Source organism: Rhineura floridana, chromosome 10 (assembly GCF_030035675.1).
Source record: "Rhineura floridana isolate rRhiFlo1 chromosome 10, rRhiFlo1.hap2, whole genome shotgun sequence".
Classification (NCBI taxonomy): domain Eukaryota; kingdom Metazoa; phylum Chordata; class Lepidosauria; order Squamata; family Rhineuridae; genus Rhineura; species Rhineura floridana.
Window position 1 is genome coordinate 25,046,195 of NC_084489.1, and position 19,126 is coordinate 25,065,320.

The window sequence follows — 19,126 nt, forward strand, 5'->3', positions numbered from 1 at the left end:
GCAGTTAAAATTAGATTTAGATTATCACCAAAGACAAATCTTAGTGTAGGTGGAATGAATATACAAGGTGTTATCTCACAATAGCTACCTTTACCTTATCCAATTGGAGACTCTACTCACAGAATCACGTTATGTGTAGATAAAAGCATAATGATCATGATCAGTCACACCCCTACCCCAGGACAGTAAAAATGATTCCCAGACAATAATCCACAGTATTATGCAAAAATGTTTTAAAAGAATATTTAAAGGCATCTTTCCTCGTCTTATCCCATTGGAAATGGCTCACAATCAATCCATCATTCTCTCCTCTTCTTGTTATGGTTGGAGAGTGCAGTAGCTTCAGCAAAAACAATCGCAAATCAATTCCAGCTAACTTTGGCTTGTTTCACCGATTGGTACCTCTTAATCAAACTCCACAAACACATATAAAATTAACTGCTAGTGTAAAAAGCTAAACTCTGAAATCTGTGCTGCAAAGAAAACAAATGGCATTTGTCAAATTTGTTACTTAAATTCACAAACCTTTTCCCTTGTATCAAAACAAAGCTTATAAAGTGCTCTCAATGTATATGGCTCTTTCCAAAGAAGCATAAAAAAAAAGGAGATTTGTGCCTTAAAAAGATTATAATCCAAATTTTGGCCATGGTAGGATGCATGGGGGGGGGAGGAGGAGGGGAGGAAAGGACAAACAGGATAAAACATTAGAAGCATAGGAAGCTGCCTTATACTGAATCAGACCATTGGTCCATCTAACCCAGTATTGTCCTCACTAGTTGACAGCAGAGCCCCAGGGTTTCAGGCAGGGAATCATCACAAGTCCTACATAAGAGATGCCAGGGATTGAACCAGGGACCTTCTGCATGCAATCCAGATGCTCTCCTACTGACCTACAGCCATTTCCCAATGATTACCTAACAAATAATAGAATGCAGGATGGAATGTGAGCAAACAGCATGCAATGTCATTAGGCTTTGTTTTACTTATGGCTTAGAACAATGGAGGTGAAAGACTTCATGGGAAAAGTGGATTTTGAGGAAGGGTTTGAAGGAAGAGAAAGAAGTGATATCACATGTATGCTCTGGGTGAGAGAGTTCCAAGCAGTAAGAGAAAATGAAATTGTTTGTGGGCAGGAGACCTTTGGGCCATTGAAGACGATATTGTTGGAGGAGCAAAGGTCATAGGCAGATTGATATATCAAGAAAAAGGGAAGAAGATAGGATGGGGCAAGGCACTGACTGGAGAACTTTAAAGGCACTCAATAAATTTGTGATGGGTGTGGAAAGTCAGTGTAGGATAAAGAGGCATCACATAATCTGAACGAGAAAGGTGAATAGTTTTGTCAGCTGAGTTAGTGGTGAAAGGGCTGAGATGTGACAAAGGAAAACCAGAGAACAGAAGGCTGCAGTAGTAAAGTTAGGAGATGGGCAGAGCACAAACCAGCGTTTTAGCTAAGGCTAAATGTAGAGGAAGGGCAGGTTTTTACAATTGTGTAGAAAGAAAACTTTGCTTCATTCATTTCCTCAATTTTAGTATGTTACATTACAATCTTACAAAAAATGTTAAACTTGCCATTTAACGTCTTTACCTCATAAAAAGCAAAGGTATGTTATCCACAAGGATAACATACCTTCTCCAAAATCCACAGTTGTCCAATGCCATTGGGACCAATCAAAAAAAGTGTACCAGCTTTAAAGTTTTTTAGGATGTTTTGTATGCATTTCATTTTATTTCCTTGGCAGCTGCTGCTTGTGTTTTGCAAAGAAATGGATTGTAAAGCTAGATTGTTTACCTTTATAAATGATAAAGAATAAAATTAACTTCTAGCAGGGAATAGCAATGGTGTGTAAGGGCCATGATGCTTCTTTGGAAATAGGTCTCTTCCATTGCCTTGTGTGGCATTGTGTGCTTCTTTTTGGTTCACAGAAGCCAGGAAAGCTGAATTGACAATAACCATTTCTTAAAGGATAAGAAGACAGAAAGTTTAGTCAGGAGGCTGAGCAGAGCCAGCTGGCTTAATCATGCTTCCGAAGTATAGGAACATGATTCTTATGCTGCACTGGTGCAAGCTACTACTTGTGTCACTGCATTTTAAGTCTCTCTACAGTTAAAGGAAAATAGGATAAAGATTCCAAAATCAACAGTTGGGCAATACCTTGGGACTAACCAAAACATCACAAAAGCATGGCTAGCTTTCAGGTTCTGCAGGACTATTCATCGGGCAAGATGTTACTAAAAAGGTGGGAGTGAGAAACAACAAAAATTAGTCTGATGTCATAGCCATGAGGACAGCTTGTAGTTCCAAGATGGAGATTGCAGATTCCATCTTGGAAGTGAGTCTACAAGCTGACCTCATGGCTGCAATATCAGCCTAATTTTTGTAGGGTTTTTTCCTGTTCAGGAATGAATTACAGAGCTGTGTGGTGTAGTGGGTAGAGTGTTGGACTACGACCTGGAAGACCAGGGTTCGAATCCCCACACAACCATGAAGCTCACTGGATGACCCTGGGCCAGTCACTGCCTCTCAGCCTCAGAGGAAGGCAATGGTAAACCCTCTCTGAATACCGCTTACCATGAAAAACTTATTCATAGGGTCGCCATAAGTCGGAATCGACTTGAAGGCAGTCCATGTCCATTTCCGGACAAGATGGGTCGGTTGAAACAAACAGAAAGGACGCAATTATAAAGTGATTTGCCTCTATGCCCAGTTCCTATAGGAGTCTGTAAATCAACTGTCATGACAGAGACTACAACTGAGTAGCAACTGAACTCCTTCAGAATAACCATTGTTTAGGGACGGATCGTACTCCAAATGTGCATATTTTGGAGCGGATTGTACTATAAAACGCCGCCGTTTCTCTGGGATCAGTAGAGCAACAACTTCCTACCCTCCCTAATTCTAGAGGGAATAGTTGGGTAACCGCAAAGGGGGAGGGGACAGCCGAATTCCTCCGTACTCCTGGCCCCATTCCAGCCAACGACGTAACCGCAAATGCCTATTAAAGCGAGCCGGCATGACGCTGACCGTCCTTTTGCATCCGCAGGCCTAGCGGCCGCTCTATTCCTCAACTCGCTCTATGGTGGGGCGGAACTGAGGAGTGACGCGCTGCCGCGACTGCTTGCCTGCCGGGCGGGTCCCGTGATGGCTGGCGGTGGCGCCGCTGCCGCGGTCGCTCTGTCACTGACTGCGCTCCCGACTGGTGCCCTAGGCCCGGCTCTCGGACGAGGACGCGCCGTCGCCATGGCCGAGGACGAGAACCCGGAGTCCCCCAGCGAAGGGTGAGTTAAGGGGAGTGGGAACAGGAGAGTTAGGCAGGCAGGCGGTGTCTCCGAAAGCCCCCCCCCCGCGCGGTCGTCTAATGTGCGCGCGATGTTCCCAGAAGTGAGCTCTGCCCAGCTGCCTTCTCCCCAGGAGAGACGGTGCCGCGTACCCCCCATTTTTCCAAGGTATCACCTGTGTTGCCCCACAGTGCCCAGGTTGTGCCTAGGGACTCTTTGTCTGCCCTGTTGGACGCTCCATCACAAGCCACAGCGCGTTTCAGTCCCCGACTGTACACTCAACGGGAATCTGCAACCTCTCCCACTTCTCTTACAGGGGTATCCTTGTGACACCCCTGCATTCACGCATTACTTTGGAGAGTACTGTACTCGTGGAAAGTAAACGCCCGGCATTAATAAATGTAGCTTGCGATGTGTAATGTGCCACCTTTTTGAACATCCGGTCCCAAGGCTAAACTAGCGAAGGGCTCAACTTGGATTGTCCTGAACGTTGTTTATTGCTGGGGATGAGGAGTGATTTAACGCCTTTGGGGAGTTGGAGTGTTGAAGTCTCCTCTTCTCGTGTGCTTTTCCCTCCGAAACAGCTGCTTTTCTTCCAGCAGGGGCAACTTCTTTACTCCAAGCCCCAGAAAACAGCTGGGACGGGCAGCTTCAAGGCAAAAGTGTGGGGATCATTGCTGCCTGTCTGCCAATGTGCTTTAAATCTCTTCTGTCCCCCCCTTCCACTTTGCTTGTGGGTATGCACATGCTTTGGCAGTGACCTGATCCTTCTGACATCTGTGTCCCAATGTGAAAGCAAGCCTTTTGTATCTACGTATTACTCCAGTGATTCCATGTTTTCCTGCTGCCTCATAAAAGTTGCCACCTTGTGTCTGCTTCATAGGCGTAGCATCCTGGGGCCGTGTACACTGAGGACTCAGTATGTAGCTACTATTTATGCATGCTCACTCTCTTGTATATATTTCATGCAGTCAGCTGAATTTCTAAAGACGAGAGCTGCTATGAGTCAAACCTGATTCTGACCTGAAAGCCCTGCTCCCTAATTTCAGATGTAGTTACCTCACGGTGAAGAAAGTTACTTTGGTCAGACACTGTGGGCCCCTCTAGGCTGGTGGGTTTTTTCCCACAGGTATCATGCTGCAACATGTAATTGACACAATAATAGTGTATTAGCAGTGGATTTTTATGGTATAACCCACACATCATTCCGCTTTCTTTCTTGTTCTGCAATACTTTTCCAATGTTATCACACTGTTGCCGTTTGGGGAGGCCCTATAAGAGAACAAACATGGGACCAAAAAGAACAATCACCCCAGAACATTTGTGGCATATAAAGTTCAGAGTTTCAGAAGAAATCCACAGGATATGCACTGATTGAAAATTAAGCAGTATGTTTGCCTCAAAACTATCGCAGGTGCAAATAATGTTGAAAATGGAATCGCGGAGAGCTACTCCAATATCATCATGAGTACAGATCATCATGAATGCACAATAAAAAGGATAGTTGGAGAGGCTCTTTTTCCTTTTTGTTGAGCTTTTCATTTGAAAGATGTTTGTGGGCTAAACTTTGGTGAGCTCTGGCTTGGGTTAAACCCACATAAAGCCAGTCCCACATACACCCTTTCATTATAATATTACTGTATCACTCAAATATAGAGATGTCTGTGTTTATGCTATCCGTAATTCATATAATACCTAATACGCAAAGATTAATGCTATCACATGCATACACTATGCTGTCTCTAAAGCAATTTGTGCTGTTTCCCCATACAAATCTTCTCCTTACATCTTAGGCTTAACAATGCTTCAGTGTGCTTCCCCTTCCAGTGCATTTCACAACCTGAAAAATGCCTCAATTATAGCATATGTTTCTGTGCTTCAGTATGTGCTCCAGCCTTTCTTTACCATTTGAACCTTGTCTGCAACTACTTATAATTACCTTTGTATATACATTATCCATTTTCTACATAGATCTTACGTCATTCACATAGGCCTTTCTCCTCAAAAAACACCTTTGGAATACATGCTGTATTGACTCTCAGTCAGTCATGTATATTTTAGTAGCATCTTCTTTCCTGGATACACTGTTCTCTAGTTTTGCACATTTGTCTATCTTCTAGGCTAACACTGTCTGCTCAAACTGACTGGCAACAACTTTCCTGAGTCTCTGGTAGAGGTCTTTCACATCAGCATCTATTGGTTCCTTTTAGGCAGAAATGACAGGGATAGTATCTGGGACCTTCTACATGCAAAATATGTGCTCTACCGCTGAGCTATGATCCCCACCTCTTTGTTCCTTCACATCTTGTCAAAATACAGATTTGACTCAAATACTCAGTATTATGCTATCTCTGATTTTCAGTATACCCTTGCCCATCCAGGCTTCTTGCCATATATCCTCAATTATGCTCATTTATATATACGCATACTAGTTTATTCTTTACATCTACTTTCTCCATTACCCAGCGAATCTTAAGTATATACATTCCAATGGTTTTTTGTTCTCCTGAATCTTGCACTATTTGTCTGTACATAATTATGCTCTTTTGCTCAAGTTAAAGAAGTAGATTGCTGTACACATATATTAAGTACTGTACATGCTGTCCTGATTATGTCCATTCCTTGCACTTGTCCTTTCTCCAAAGTGTAAATGCCCTGTTCTGCTATAAAACAATGTTGACAATGAAATCATTGTTGTTTCCAAAGTGTGCACTTGACCTATACAAACCCAAACCAACAACTTAATTCTTAGCTTTCATATAGCATTTGTGCGGGTTCAAACAATCACGTTCATTATATCTGTAATCCCTACAAACCTCTTTCAGTACAGGCCACTATTATTCTCTTATTGCAAAATGAGGCTTGGACTTGGAGAAGGCACCTTGCTACTGAGTTCATAGATGGGTCAAGATTTGAACTAGTGTGGAGCAAGCAGATACACATAGGTTTTGCCTCTCCTTATAATACCTGAAGCCAGGGTCATTCAATGAAGCTGGTGTTAGAAGATTTTGGACAAATAAAAGGAAGTACTTCTTCACACAGGGCATAGTTAATCTATGGGACTCACTAGCAAAAGATGTAGTAATGACCACAAACTTGGATGGCCTTAAAAGGAATTAAACAAGTTCATGAAGGATGAGGCTGACAATGGCTACTAGCCATGATATTTATATTACTCCAGTATCAGAGGCAGTAGCATGCTGTTGTGCTCATGTCCTGCTTCCCATAGGCATCTGTGAGAACAGGATGCCGAACTTAATGTCTTCGGTATGATTCAGCAGTGCTCTTCTTATTTTCATACCGTTGTAGCACTTGTGGTCATAGCACTTGTGGTCATAGCACTTAGCCACTATGCCACACTAGTCCAAAAACCTGGTTTAGTTTGAATTACCTTGCCCTATTGGACGTGTCCCTGCCCATTAAAACAGTCATGCCTCTTGTTCTGGGAAAAGAAATAAGTGAAATACCTGTGTAATAGATATTTGTTGTTATGTGACAGATTTGCATAGTGTCAATTTATGTCGCTCTGCTTAGTCACATTCATATGAACATTTGAGTCTTGGCAGCTGGAGTTATTTAGTCGGCTGGTGCTAACATTCTACAGGTTGAGCCACTTGTGTAACCTCTGCCTCTTGTTATGCATTGACCCAAGCTTCAATTATAATACTTTAACATACTGCTTGCTGATTCATTGGGTCACCATAAATCATGATCGACTTGAAGGCACATAACAACAACACAGCAGAAATATCAGTATTTTCATTCTGCCCACCATAGTGGTGGATTCAGAATAAAGACTGTTGAATTGTTTGTAGAATCACAGGGCCATGTGGATTTTAAACCATACACATTCCCCTCCTTAGCTTCTTCGAAAGAAGATGCTTAGGGCCAAACAAGAATGTATAACGTGCTTGCTTCTATTTTGGAGGAAAAAGCAGCTTTAGGACCCCAGTCTGGAATGTGAATGGATGAATTAATTATTATGGTCCTGTGCCTGCTTCCTGGCTGCTTTTTACCCCTAAGAGTGCTGCTTGCTATAAACAACACATTTGGGAGCAAAAAGCAGGAAGGAACGAGCGGTGTTCAGCAAAAGACAGGTGTGTGGCTCTGATCCGGATTGGGAACCAATTCCAGATTTGATACCTAGAGCTTTAAAATGCATAATGTAGTGATACCAAAAGTACCACCATCAGATCAGATCTTGACATTGCTAGCAGTTTACATTGTCCTTGAGAAAATACTTTGCAGACATAAACTTAGGTGGAGTTTATAGGAGCTGTGTTTCATCCTTAAAATAATGAAAGACGTCATTACGCAAATTATTACATATGACTTTTAATTAACCAAAGAAAAATTCTTGCAGGGCTCCTCTGTTGGAAATTCTGTGGGATTTGTACATGCTGTCCTAATTTGCACATCACGTTAAGCCCTATTTAAACTATGATTTAATGTGAATGAGCAGTGTGCTGGTGTGCACTACTCAAGAGTCTATGCTTCACTGCTCTGCTGCTGCTGCCTGAGAGAAGAAACCTGCTGGAGTCTGGCTTGTTGTTACATGTGGACCCATTCTTGTGATTTGTTTCTTTCCAAATAATCTAGGAGCCGTAAGCCAAGAACAAAACTTTTGGAGAGAAACAAACCATGAGCCCAGGTCCACTCATTACAACAATGGTTGGTTTCCTCCCTGTCACAGAAGCAGTGAGAGAAAAGCAAAGCACTGACTGTTGAGGAGTATGCACTACCACATTACTTGCTCATTAAACTATAGTTTATTTTAACTATGGTTTAATGTGACTATGTGCATTAGTTTGGCCAATGTCTGGAGATCCATCCTTTCCTGAAGAGAATGTTATGTGCCTTCAAGTTGATTACAACTTATGGCAACCCTATGAATCAGCGACCTCCAATAGTGTCTGTTATAAACCACCCTGTTCAGATCTTGTAAGTTCAGGTCTGTGGCTTCCTTTATGGAATCAATCCATCTCTTGTTTGGCCTTCCTCTTTTTCTACTCCATTCTGTATTTCCCAGCATTATTGTCTTTTCTCATGGCTTCTCATGATGTGTCCAAAGTATGATAACCTCCGTTTCATCATTTGAGCTTAGTTGATTTTTCTCTTATCTGCTTTTTTCATTGTCCAACTTTCACATCAATAAATAGAATGAGGTTTCTCTTATATGTAGGCTTTTTCAAATGGAGGTGTGTGATATTTATATGAGGGCACCTTCAGGTATGTAAATCCCCATGCCATGTAAAACCTGATTTGGTACGGTCACATGAAAAGGGCTATATGTTGTTCACATTTAGTGAAGGAACTGGTTCTTAGTGTGTTTCTATCACTACACGTAAGAGCACTGCCTTGATCTGTAATGGGATAGTGTGGCATGGATGGATTAAATATACGCCATCATTTCTGATTTGGGGATTTATTTGACCCTTGAGAATAAGAAGCAAATGCAGTTTGAGGAGTTGAGATATGAGTTCCAATTAGCTCATATCTCCCATAACTGTGATTTTTTTTGGGGGGGGGGAAATCTGCTAACCTTATTTCATAAACACTTGTGCAGCTATAATCAGTAATAGTTCTGCAGGCAAAAATAATACATTTGGATTTGTGTGTTTCTCTGGCACCACCTTTCACACTTGGAAGGCACTTGGTGATCCAGGCTTAATTATGTAAGCATGCTAAATATACTAGCACAGGTTTAGATAGCAGCTGGTTAGTCTCTTATTGTGCTTCTCAGAATAGTTGTGACTATTAACAAGGCTTTTTTCCATGTTTTATTGTAGTACCATCTTGCAATTCTTGGGAAAGAAGGCAGATAACTAACCATGGATTTGAATACAATTGGTACAATTAAGACAATCTTGTGTATTCCTTCCTTGCATCCCATAAATTTAAAATGGTGTCAGGTGGAAGCATCTTAGCTCAGTGGTAGAGCACCTGCTTTTCATGCAGAAGGGTCCAGGTTCACTCTGTGGCATCTCCAAATAGGACTGGGAAAGATGCCTGCTCAAAATCTGGAGAGTTGCTGCCAGCCATACTGATGGACCAATGGTTTGACTTGGTATAAAGCAACTTCTTATTTCCCCATGTACCAATCTGTCTTTTTATTTCACATGGTACAACTCTGAATTCTAGACAGCATGAACACCTTCCTTTATGTCTGGCTATGCATTTTATCAACATTGTTCCTAATATCATTGAGGCTGAAAACTCTGTCCTTTAAAACTAGAAAAATGCTGTGAATGGCCTATCTTATTTACAACCCCATGTTAGTATTTCATGTCAAGGGCCAATGTAATTCTCCAGTTGTGTGCTGGGTTGATTAATTCTTTTCTATATTATTTTTACTTTGATTGTCTGTGCGCCATCTTCTCTCAATACAAAGTTCAAGAAGCAATAATTATACAAGGAAAGAGTTGTTTTTACCTCTGCCCTAGTGTGGCAATGTACTGCAATAATCTGCCAAGGGCCTCCTGGAACTGCTGCTGTACAATACACTTCCTAGAAATATTGTGCAGTAGCTCCCTCCTCTCTCCCTCTGTATTCTTCTCCAGTGTAGGAACTATAACCCAGTACTTTGTTTTAAAGATAAAGTAACAGAAGAGGATTACATGTACCCACAGTGAGGAATGAAGCCCAGTCTAAGAGATCCTCAGAATAAACTACTAACTTGACAAACAGATGTGATGATGGTGGTGTTTTTAATCTATAGCAGTATGTTTTTTCCCCTTGTAAGGCACTCCACATACCAGTGGGACTCTCCTATTTATCCTGAAGGAGGACAGGACAAAGCACAGGCCATTCCTGTACGAGTAGGAAGAAAGAAAAGGCAAGAGAGACTATGGACAGGAAGGACAATCCAGGGGTGGTGACCTGCAAAGTGTGTACAGTGTTTGTTTTCTTGCCTGAGAGCAACATGGAGTACAAGCTAATGGTGCTATTGGAAGAAAAAGTAAGGGGCCTGGAATGGCAGATGGCCACGCTGAAGGGTATAAGAGAAGATGAAGAGTTCTTAGATAGAATGCTGGAACATCAACAGCAAAGAGAAGTACAGGAGGTGGAAGAACAACAGCATGGTGAAGCAGAAGAGGAAACTGTTGTGGAGAACAACGACGAAGTTGAGGAAACTCCATGGAAAAGGGTGACAGTTAGGAACAGAAGAGCGAGAAGACATCCATCACCTGTGGAACTATGGAACTGCTTCCAGGCACTTGAGGATGAGACTGGATAGCAAGCAAGAGGCTGAAAGCTCAGTCAAGCAGAGGCAATGAAACCATGATGCATGACAAGAAGAAGAGAAGAGTAGTAGTGGTGGGAGACTCCCTACTGTGTGGGATTAATACCCAAGTACGCTGAGAAGTTCCATGGACTCGCCAGGTATGCTGTTTCTCTGGAGGACAGATTATAGATGTTACAGAAGGGTTGCAGTCGCTCATAAAGCCCACTGACAGATATCCCTTTCTTCTCATCCATATCAGAATGAATGATATTGCTAAGTGGAGCTACAAAGAAATCACATCAGACTTTGAAGCTCTGGGAGAGAAGCTCAAGGACTTTGGGGCCCAGATAGTTTTCTTGTCCATCCTTCAGGTACTTTGAAGAGGAGTGGTAAGGGAAAGAAAAATACTTCGGGTGAATGACTGGCTACGAAGGTGGTGCCAACGCAAGAGATTTGGATTCTGGGACCATGGACTATGCTTTCTGGAAGACGGACTGCTGGCAAGTGATGGGTTGCACCTCACAACGATTGAGAAGAATGTGTTTGGCCACAGCATGGAGAACTTCATCAGGAGAGCTTTAAACTGAATCCTAAGGAGGAGGGAGACATAAACTTGGCGGTAATAACTAACAAAGGCTTGTGCACAGTAAGAGGAACTGAGGGAATGGCTCTAATGGGGCCCAGTAATACTCTTCATAAAAATGTAGGAAGGAAACCAGGCCACAAATCACATGGTCTTCGATGACTGTATACTAATGCCCAGAGTATTGGAAACAAATAGGACAAACTTGAACTCTTAATACAGGAGAGTAAATACGACTTGATAGGTATAACTGAAACTTGGTTGGATGACTCCCATGACTGGAAAACAGCAATTGAAGGAAATAACCTGTTCAAAAAGAACAGAAGGAATAGAAAGAAAGGTGGAGCTGCCCTGTATGTTAAAAATATATATCCCTGTACAGAAATACAGGAGGGTGAGCTTGGTAGCTCCATTGAGAGTCTCTGGATTAAAAGAAATGGGGCAAGGAATAAAAGGAACATGGTGGTTGGAGTCTACTACCAACCGAATCAAGGAGAAGATGAATTGCCAACGTTTTGAGGAGGCATGATGTAGTAATAATGGGGGATTTCAATTACCTCGATACCTGTTGGGAGACAAATTCTGCCAAACGGCCCCTCCAAGAAATTCTTGACTTCTGTCTGTTGGAGATAACTTTCTCCTACAGAAACTGGAGGAAGCAACTAGAAGAACAGCTATCCTTGACTTGATTCTAACCAACAGAGATGACGTGGTGGATGAAGTGGCAGTTACAGGAACTCTGGGAGAAACTGATCTATACTAGAGTTCTTGATTTTAAAGGAAGCAAAAGCTGAGGATAACCATATGCATACCCTGGACTTCAGGAAAGCTGATTTTAATAAACTCAGAACAATGGTAAGTAAGGTTCTGTGGCAAGCAACCCTAATGAGAAAAGGAGTCCAAGATGGGTGGAAGTTTCTGAAAGAGGAAATTCTAAATGCACAATGGCAAACAATCCCCTCAAGGAAAAAAGGGGAAGATAGCAGAAGAAGCCAATGTGGTTTCACAGAAAGCGTAGAGATGACCTGAAAACAAAAAAAGACACATACAGGAACTGGAAGGGAGGCCAGACCACAGAAAGGTACAAAAAGGTAGCACAGTATTGCAGGGATGGCATCAGGAAGGCTAAAGCTGAGAATGAGCTGAGGTTAGCGAGAGATGCCAAAAGCAACACAAAAGGTTTCTTCAGGTACATCCATAGTAAAAGACAGAGAAAAGAAATGGTGGCACAGCTACTCAGTGAGGATGGTAAAATGATAACAGATGACAAAGAAAAGACAGAAGTGCTGAATTCCTACTTTGGCTCAGTCTTCTCCCAAAAGAGGGTCTATGACCCTCCTGAAAAACATGAAGTTGAAAGGGCAGCATTGCAGCTTGAGATTGATAGACAAATGGTCAAGAAATACCTAATCACTTTGAACAAGTTCAAACCTGCAGGGCCCAATGAACTGCATCCTATAGTATTGAAGGAGCTGGCTAAATACCTCTCAAAACTACTGTCCATTATCTTTGGGAAGTCATGGAGGATGGGTGAAGTGCCGGATGATTGGAGGAGACCTAATGGTGTCCCACACTTCAAAAAGGAGGAACCTGGGAACTACAGATGAGTCAGCCTGACATCGATCCCTGAGAAAATTCTGGAGCAGATTATAAAGCAGTCAATCTGTAAGCGCCTTGAAAGCAATCCAGTGATTACTAGATGCCAACATGGATTTATCAAGAACAAATCCTGCCAGACTAATCTTATCTTGTTTTTTGATCGGGTAACTGCCCTGATAAACTGTGGGAATGATGTGGACATAATATATCTTGACTTCAGCAAAGCTTTTGACAAAGTGCCCCATGATATTCTGATTAGCAAGCTAGCTGAATGTGGGCTGGATGGAACAACTATCAGGTGGATCCACAGTTGGCTACAGAATCGTACTCAAAGAGTGCTTGTTAGTGGTTCCTTCTCAAACGGGGGGGCAGAGTAACGAGTGGAGCACAACAGGGCTTGGTCCTGGGCCCAGTGCTCTTCAACATTTTTATTAATCACTTGGATGAGGAGGTGCAGGGAATGCTTATCAAATTTGTAGATGATACAAAATTGAGAGGGATAGCTAATACCTTGGAAGACAGAAACAAAATTCAAAGGGATATTGATAGGCTGGAGCATTGGGGTGAAAACAATGAAATTTAAGAGGGATAAGTGCAAAGTTCTAAACCTAAGAAAAAGAAACCAAATGCACAGTTATAAGCTGGGGGATACTTGGTTCAGCAATATGACATGTGAGAAGGATCTTGGGATTGTTGTTGATCACAAGCTGAATATGAGTCAACAGTGTGATGTGGCTGCAAAAAAGGCAAATGCTATTTTAGGCTGCATTACCAGAAGTATAGTTTCCAAATTGCGTGAAGTATTGGTTTCCCTCTATTCGGCACTGGTTAGGCCTCATCTGGAGTACTGCATCCAGTTCTGGACACCACACTTTAAGAATGATGCAGACAAACTTGGGCAATGAGGATGATCAGGGGACTGGAAACAAAGCCCTATGAGGAGAGACTGAAAGAATGTTTAGCCTGGAGAAGAGAAGACTGTGGGGAGCTATGATAGCACTCTTCAAGTACTTGAAAGATTGCTACACAGAGGAGGGTCGGGATCTCTTCTTGATCATTCCAGAGTGCAGGACATGGAATAATGGGCTCAAGTTGCAGGAAGCCAGATTTCAACTGAACATCAGGAAAAACTTCCTGTTAGTTTTCGGGTTTTTTTCCAACTCTCCAGATGATTTAAGAGTGCCTCTGTCCTTGGAAGGACTTAACGTTAAATCAATCTCTTCAGCTTTGGAGTCCAGAGGGACTTTTACTTCTTTGAAAATGTCCAGTAAGTGAGACTTTAAACGTTCAAATCTTATGAGGATATCAATTTGACTGTGAGGAGGTAGCGTGGCAAAGGAATTTATTACCATTTTCTCATCCTCATCAAAAGAGTTCTCAAATTCATTAAGAGATTGGCTGCCTTCTTGATGCACTGTATCTATGTTCTTCTCATAATTGTCTGGAACGATGTCTCTAAGTTTGGTAAGTGATGCATCTTCTAGAGTCAGCTCATTATTGGCCTCTTGTTTTCCTTTTTCCTTTTCATTCATATGGTCTTCACATGGTCTACAGCAGTGTATTAGAGCTACTGGGACTGCCTTATTTTCAAAGAATCTTGATATGGCAATTCCAAGCTTTTCAAATAGAGCCTTGGCCTTGAAAACTCGATTCGCCACACTCCGAGGAGCAAAGGAGATCAGTGCATGAGCTCTTCTCCCATCATGGTATATATATTCTATCCGTTCAATTTCTATTAAGGGTATATGAATCAGGAGATGATTTCTTAGTAGCTCCTGCAGATGTAGTTTACGATTAAATTGGGATAGAAAACCATTAGGTTTGGGGAAGCTTATCCATACATTAAGTTTAACCATACATTTCAGCTGGATCTTTTGAGAAGTTATTCAGATCTGCTATAAAATTGGAACTTAAAATAATCCTTTTGTTTTCTGGTCATTTCCAAAATATCTTTAGCAACTTTGCACACTGTATCAGATCTTGACTCCCCTCAGCTCTGTTTGTGTGTTCTAGCTCCTCTCTCTTTTCTTTTTGCACCAGATGGGTTTAAGGATATCCGTAATTGCACTCTTACACCTAATTATAAAATATGAGGCATGTAGTTTTGTGCTGACATTACTTTCAAGTTGGCTCCTGAATTATTAAGATTAGTCAAACCTTGCCTCAGGTTGTTTTTGCACAGCAGCGTTGCATGACACCATAAATACGCTGTGTGGTGATTGCTGTTCTGACTAGTGTGCTCGTACACCACCACAGGCTGTGGTGATGTAATGGTGCCAAATTCATTTTGCCTCAATCAAAAGTCTTATGTACTGGTTAATAACATCAAACCTTTAGTAGGTATGTGGCAATGCCATTTTTTCTGATAAAACCTGACTTTCTATATCTTATGTCTCTTATTCCTGTTGTGTCATAATGGGTGAGAGGTGGCTTCTTCCCCACACCCATTTCCCCCCCTTTATAAAAGCAAAATGAGTGGAGATGCAATCCCATGCTGTATCCAGGAGTTTTTGTGTTATGTTATGCTTCTTCATGTCAATTGCCTATAAATTCTGTCCTTGTACTGGAGTTTAAAATGTGCTGCTTTCACAATGTTTCATTTTGTATTGGTGCCAGTTTTAACTTTAAATTCTTCACTTTATTCCTATGCAAACAGTGAAGACCACTGTGGCCATATCTTCAGTTCACTGCCTCTGTGAATCACTATCTCCATTCACAGTAATGCTTGGCTAGCAAAGCACATTGGATTCTGTTACTTCCCTTGTGTGATAAGCCAGTCATTGAGTCTTGTGTGGAAATCTGGGAGTAGGAGTGGTGGTTGTTTAAGGTTGCAAAATGAAGTGTTATGCTTTGAACTGGATTAACATTTTAAAAAAAGTTCCCAATGCAACTAAACCAGACTTGTATAAAGGTCAGGATTCGGGCATGGTCTAAAGAGTAGAACGTGCTGACATTCTTTAAATTGTATTTTTATTTGGTATGCTGTTTATCACATCTGTCTGTAGTGTGCCAACCAGCAACTAAATTATTAAAGCAAAGACATTCAGTCCAATCACTTTTCAAAGACCTGCCTAGGCTCAGGCTGTGGGCATGAGCTAACCTAGTGAAATATTTGATTTGATTTGACTAAGAACCGTACCATTCAGAAACTTCTTTTGAAACTCCTCTCAGTTTAGAAGACAGTTTAGTATGTAGCACCAGAGCTGCAATTTGGGGGGGGGGAAACAAAAGATTCCCTTTGACTCATGGAGCTAGTTTCACAGTTCTTTATGTCCTGACCATGATTGTCACCACTTTTATCAGTATGTCTAATGTCCTTAAGCATCAAGTTTAAAAAGCATAGAAGCCACAATCAAGAAATCTCCTCTTGGGCTTGAATTTATTAAAGAGGATTTTTTTCCTTTTAAATTTGGTCTTGCAGTCTGTAGATTTGCTTCAAATTTATAGATTGGCTATTTGTGGTGGTGGTGATGGTTTTGTAAGCTGCCTTATGTAAAATAAAGGATATAAATTCCAGGCTATGGTCTGAAGGCACATGAGGCCAGCTCCCTGCTGAAGCTAAGTAGGGTCAGGTGTGGTCAGTGCCTGGATGGGAGACCGCCTGGTAACCATATGTAAGCTGCCTTGGATTTCTATCATGGAAAGAAAGGCAGGGTATAAATGTAATAGATAAATAAATAAGAAGAAGCAATTGCCAACAAGTGGGCCTTCTTTCAAAGTCAGGTTGAACTCCTTTCTAACATCTGAATCCTAAACGTACTATTTGGAAACAAGTACTAAAATTTGGTGCTTACGACCACATGCTTGCTGTTAGATACAGTGCCTTGCAAAAGTAATCTGGCCAAACGTCTTTACAGATTTGACCCTTCACTTCAGAAAGAGGTCTCAAAAATGAGTATGAGTAAGAAGCTTCTCTACCCTTTCTGTCTACCCTGTGGGCTGCTATAAACTCAATCTGACAGCCAACCCAATTCCAGTGAGTAATGATTGACAGAGAGAAAACACACATGGTTTGATCTACCTTCACAGACAGCAGCTTGGGAGCAACAACAATTGCAGCCACACTTCCCAGTATATTAATTCTGTTTTACCATTATTGGGCAAGAAACAAACCATCATGCAACCAACAAGGTACATCCTCAGTGGGTTTAAGGGGATTGAGCTGAGTGCATGGAACCACTGCTGTTGCTTCTATGGATGTAAGGGAGTGAAGTTAAAGAGAAGTGAATATGTTTTTAAACCTTTTTTTAACAATATGTTTTTAACCTTTTTTAAAAGATGTCTTGAAAGCTTTTAAAAATGTTTTTAAAGATGTTTCGTTTTAATGTATTTTAAAGTCTGTTTTTATGATGTTTTAAAGTGTTTTTAGTGCTTTTGTTTGCCACCCGGCTCCTGCTGGGAGGGGTGGGATATAAATCAAATAATAAATAAATGCAAATAGAAAAGAAAAAGAAAAGACAGTGATGCTTTCCGGAATGCAATACCATACCAACCACAACAAGATTCCTATGAGTAAGACTGACAACTCAGCATCCCACAACCAGTCAGGAGTCATAATCAAAATTCAAAACTAAAAAAATCCTGGCAGCCAGTCAGCCAAGGTCACAGAAATCCCCATGCAGCACAATCTGACCCGGGCACGATTGCTGAAATGAGTGAGATCCTATCAGCACATAATACCTCTGCTCTGAAATCTGCACTAGTGTGCTTTCCATGTTATGGGTGCCACATAGTACTTGTTCTGCTCTTGTAAGAAGTCAGTCCTTTAATGTGGCAGCACCTACGCTTTGGAACTCCTTGCCTATTGAAGTTAGGCAGACTCCTCTTTTTAGCACCTGCTAAAATAATTTTTGTTTAGGGGAGCCTATCCAGGCATGTATAAGCTATTGTGTTTTTTAAATCTGCTTTTAACTGATTGTTGGTTTTATTATTTTGAATGTTTTTAAATACCTGTCTTTAACTGTTTTTGCCAATAATGTTGTTTTAATTCTTTCTGTAAACCACTTAGAGATTTTTTACAATAAAGCAGTATATAAATGTTGTAAATAAAATACATGAATAAATTTTGGGGTCACTGTGGCCCTTGAGTCTCTTCCCACTTTTAGGAACAAAGGAATCTGCCTTATACTGACTCGGGCCATTTGGTACCATCTAGCTCAGTACTGATGACATGGACTAGCATTGGCTCTCCATGATTCCAGGCAATAGTCTTTTCCAGAAATTGAATTTTGGACCTTTGCATGCAAAGCGTATGCCCTACCACTGAGCTACAGCCCTTCCCCTGTTTAAAAAAGAATCTTTTAAAATTGTTCTTCTCAATTCACTCTTAAATGCACATCATATCTAGTGCAGATCCACACCATTCATTTAAAGCACATTCAACACCCATTTGAAGGACATGAATCTCACCACAGAATCATGGGAACTGTAGTTTAAGAGTGATGAGTACTATAACTGTGTGGGGAAAACTACACTTCCCAGGATTCTTAGGGCAAGTTGGATGTCCTTTAAATGTATTGTGTGGATCTACTTAATAAACTTTGCCTGCTTTTAAATTGTTTTAATTTATTTTTCAAAATGCAAATAAGGTATAAAGTGAACTGGGTGACCCTGGGCTACTCACCATCTCTAAACCTATCTGCCCCTCAGGATGAAAATAACAGAGAACCATGACCACCCCAAGGAAGAAGGGCACACTTAAAATGTAGAAATAATCTACAACCATAGTGTTTATACTTGTTTTATGGTTATTGGATTTTAAAGGGATTTATTTCTTATTGTGAACTGCCTTGGTTTCCAATCGCCAACCCTACTTCACAGGGTTGCTGGAAAGACTCCATATACCCACACACACTGCAGATGTAAAAATACATGCACCCCATATAAATAGTTTATTGTCAAACCAGTTGGTCACCACAGAACATTTTTTTAAAAATCAGTATTTTCCAACATAACAAAAACTGTGATACCTAAGGAAGCCCTTCCTAATTGCTTTTCAAAATAGGATTGGAGAGGGAGAGAAAGATTTACAACACAAACACAATTCTTTGCTTTGTTCACTCAAAAGTCCCCATTAATTTACAGCACAATCCTAACCATGTCTACTCAAAAGTAAGTCCTATTGAATTCAGTGGGATTTACTTCAGGTATGTGGGATTAGCGTCGCCGCTTTACTCCCAGAAAAGCAAGTGTTGGATTAAAGCTTCATATCGGGAAGGTTTTCAGAACAGTGCCCCTCTTCAACAGCCTGGGGTTTGACTCCTGCACACAAGAGGGAAAAAAAACGTGAAAGCTATATACTTAATTTATGAGATTTTCAGATAAACAGGGAAAAAACACCATTTTCTGGCATTGCAATGAGGTCTAGGCACTGCCTGGAGATCAACAAATCACAACCCTGACTTTACTTATTGGCTACAATCCTGAAAGGGTGGGGTTAG

The 19,126-nt window shown here is 41.2% G+C and overlaps 1 protein-coding gene across 1 annotated transcript in view; it reads left to right on the plus strand.

Moving 5' to 3' along the window:
• The first annotated feature begins 2,977 nt into the window (after positions 1-2,977).
• ABHD5 (abhydrolase domain containing 5, lysophosphatidic acid acyltransferase) overlaps positions 2,978-19,126 on the plus strand; it is a 42,272-nt gene continuing 26,123 nt past the window's right edge. Inside the window, exon 1 of the mRNA XM_061587074.1 lies at positions 2,978-3,279. Coding sequence (XP_061443058.1) covers positions 2,993-3,279 — 287 coding nt within the window. The 5' untranslated portion in view covers positions 2,978-2,992. The remainder of the gene's footprint in view (positions 3,280-19,126) is intronic.